This window comes from Microchirus variegatus, assembly GCF_963457635.1.
Source record: "Microchirus variegatus genome assembly, chromosome: 10".
Lineage (NCBI taxonomy): Eukaryota > Metazoa > Chordata > Actinopteri > Pleuronectiformes > Soleidae > Microchirus > Microchirus variegatus.
In genome coordinates this window covers 27,925,930-27,929,389 of record NC_139811.1, presented here as the reverse complement: position 1 = coordinate 27,929,389, position 3,460 = coordinate 27,925,930, and the positions used below count along the sequence as shown (strand labels likewise).

The following is a 3,460-nucleotide window of genomic DNA, read 5'->3' as shown; positions in this document are numbered from 1 at the left end:
AAGGCGTTAAGTCCCTGTGCACTATATTCAGTCTGTGCATGTAAGACAGCATTGGCCACCTGTAGAGAAAATGAGCCACAAAACTCAACGGGGTCAACTGCACCACCTGGGCTTGAGTGGTGAGGACTCTCGGATCGTATCCTGTGTGTATTCCATCTTTCAATGTGTAGGGTACGTAGGTCATGAGCATGGCAATTTCGCCATCATGAACAAAACAATCCAGCATCTGGACCACATATGGATGACCCCTCAGTGCGGCAAGACAGGACAGTTCCCTCACAGTAGCATCCACTACGCCGAGCCTGTGAAATTTCAAAGCAAACTCATCTCCAGTTTCCACACTCTTGACTTTGTACACGATTCAGTAAGCGCCTTTACCAATTATGTCACCCTTGATGTAGGCCTCCATTGTGTTCTTGTGAACCAAGCTGTGATATCAGGCTACACGCTGTAGACACAAATGTATCTGGTAGTGAATGCAACGAGTGGGGTGGGGGTCTGGATAGCTGGTTGTCCGACTTTGAGTCTCACTCAAAGGCATCCAGTTTATCCAACCACAGTGCAGATATTTATACAAGTCATTAGTCTGTCAGCAACATAAAGGTCGGCCAAGTGGGACGGTGGCTTTGGCTGTGCTTTTCCTCTAGAAACCGATCTGACAGGCTCATAGGTTGTACTCACCCTGTCCTCATCGGAGGATTGTAACTCATGCGGAGTGTAAGAAGACTTTGGGTGGAGGATTGTAACCCAGGAGTAGTGTAAGGAGACCTTGGTTGGAGGATTCTAACGAAGTCAAAGGCATTGACCTGAAGTGCTCACTGTCAGACTAACCTGTCCGCCCATCTACTGTATGTCACCGTTGTTACCATGTCACTTTCACGCGGGGCTGGTAAATGGATCACACTCGTTAAGGATCTGCTACAGCATATGGAGACTGTGCATCTCTTTACTTTTAAGTCTGTATCCACATGTCTGGGTGACAAAAAGAGGTTAAAGGTGGTACTACAAACATTGGAAGGTATTGGACTCTTGCGTAGAAATGGGGATACGTTCACCTGCCAAACGGGTCAGTGTGAGTTGCCCATATTAGGTTTTAGTGCACAGACACGCCGCAGCGCAATTGTCTATCAGTATATGGCAGTAAACCAGGGGTGTATCACGTGAAGGACTTGAGTAAGCGATTCAATATTTCACATCACAGAGTGGGTGTGATACTCCTCATCCTAAGGGGTATTGGAGCTCTGATGGAATGGGTTTGCGGTTATGTGACTACACCGCACTGGCATTCACACTGGAAACATGTTCTGGATAACATCTGGGGCACCTCATGTGAACTGCGGGTTGTCAGGAGGGACATCGAAGAGGTAGACGAGCCGATATCTGATCCGCCTCCCGCGCAGATGCACTCCCCTGACTCTCAGTTGCTCTGTACCAACAACACTGACCCGACATTCAAGTCCTCAACCACTGAGGACAACCCCGGGGAGGTGCAGGCTGCGGCCACCATGGACTTTACATTAGAAGACCTGCAGAGTGATGTGCAGATGTTTCCAGAGGTTGATTGGTGGACCACGGCTGACTGTACATTTGCACACCTTCGGAGTGAAATACAGATGTTCCCAGAGGTTGATTGGTCCGACCCAGAGAGCCCAAAGCCGTTGTGGTGGAATGAAGACTTTGACAGCCTACCCTATGTATTTCCTACACCCATGGATATGTAGATATCGTAGATGAGTGTGATGTCAATGTACCGCAAGCTGTGTAAACCCTGTATTTCTGTAATTGACATAATAAAGACTGCTATACACATATTTTGACCTCCTTGTTATCTCTAGGTTCGTGGTATTCATGGTGTACAATAAACACAAACGTCAAGTGTGTTTCAATCGGACTTTATTCTCCTGACGTTGAAGGTGTATAAGCAGCCAGATGTGCATTCACAATATGGACAGTAAGGCAATCGTTGCAATTCCAGCACATCCAGCAAAGGCCATGAGTATGTTCCATGCTGTGGACGCAGAGTACACATCTCCAAAGTACTCCACAAAGCCGTGCTGGAAAGAATCGAGAATGCGCGCACATTAGATTAAAGCCTATGGAGTGAGAATTGCTGCACAGAAGTAAGAATGCACATGAATACGATTAAACCCTTCAGAGCAAGAAGAGCTGGACCTCTTGGTACGTAGTAGAACTGACCCAGGAGTTGTTTTCAACTAGCCACTTCCTCAGGTCAGTCAGCAGGTACGTGGAGAGCTCCTCTCCCACATGCTCCACACAGTTCTCTCGACCCTTCTCCTTCAAGCACTGACACACTGCAGCCGCAAATGCAACCAAGCTGGCTACGCGGCCCCAGTTGGTGGTACCGTCCGCAAAGAGGCAATTGGCCACTGCACGTATGAACCTCATATCGTCCCCTCTCTCATCCAATGCCAGGTTGTTGAGCATGCCTTGCAAAAAACAAATAAAGTTTTCAACCAGATTAGAAACATGCTTCAAGGTGGTACGATTACCCGTAACACGTACCTGTGTATGTGTATCTGTGTCTTTCAAGTAGCTCGCACACAACTCTTTTCATTGTTGTCAGAGCTGTGCTTTTGGTCCCCTCAGGTGTCCCAAGTGTAGTAATGTATCCTAGCACACCTTTCATAAGTTGCCTGGTCTCATTGTCTAGCTCATTGTCCCTCCCTTAATCCTTGCGCATTTGCCATGGCTTAATGTTCATGGTTCACGTCTAGCTGCTGGTTTATGGTTTACGTATTGAACGATGGTCAAATGCTCACGGACAGCCACAACGACTGGCTTTAACTCGGTTGTCTATTAACGACAGTGCGATACAAATGAAATAAGTGTCTAAGACATGCACAGGAAGTGACCCATAATGCCCCAGTATGAATGTGTGGGACCCTGGTTGAGTGCGAGACCTTGGTTGGAGGATTGTAACTCAGGAGGAGTGCAACTCAGGAGGAGTGCAAGGAGACCTTGGTTTGTCGGAGGATTGTAACTCAGGAGGAGTGTAAGGAGACCTTGGTTGGTTGGAGGATTGTAACTCAGGAGGAGTGTAAGGAGACCTTGGGACGTCTGGGTCGACTCGTGTGCACTGCGGGTTGTCAAGAGGGAACTGCCACAAGGTAGACAAACCGAGGTACGATTCGACCACCACACAGAATTACTGTCTGAAGCCACTCAGACAGGCAACAGTCAGAAATACTGAGAATTTCGAATACTCTAACAAGCCACACAGAGATATACAATAGGCGAACTGATCACAGGTTCACAGCCGCCCCGAACTGTGGGCAGACAGGCTATTTGTAGTGCAGGTGGTGTTGATTGAAGAGTTCTCATTGGTAGGTTCGGTCGAAACGCAGCCACACCAATCAGATGCCAATACCCAGGAAACAGGAAGTAGGCGGCTTCAGCTCCAGATCGACCAATCCTCAACAGGGAATCTCACAGCTGCATT

The 3,460-nt window shown here is 47.9% G+C and overlaps 1 protein-coding gene across 1 annotated transcript; it reads right to left on the bottom strand.

The window, feature by feature from the left end:
• Positions 1 to 1,937: 1,937 nt before the first annotated feature.
• On the bottom strand, positions 1,938 to 2,445 carry LOC310932584 (induced myeloid leukemia cell differentiation protein Mcl-1 homolog; the record flags this gene model as incomplete). The annotated part of the gene is made up of 2 exons (XM_083895910.1): positions 1,938 to 2,054; positions 2,197 to 2,445. The coding sequence occupies 2 exons, from the start codon at positions 2,443 to 2,445 to the stop codon at positions 1,938 to 1,940; spliced, it is 366 nt and encodes a 121-aa protein (XP_083752036.1).
• Positions 2,446 to 3,460: the final 1,015 nt, after the last annotated feature.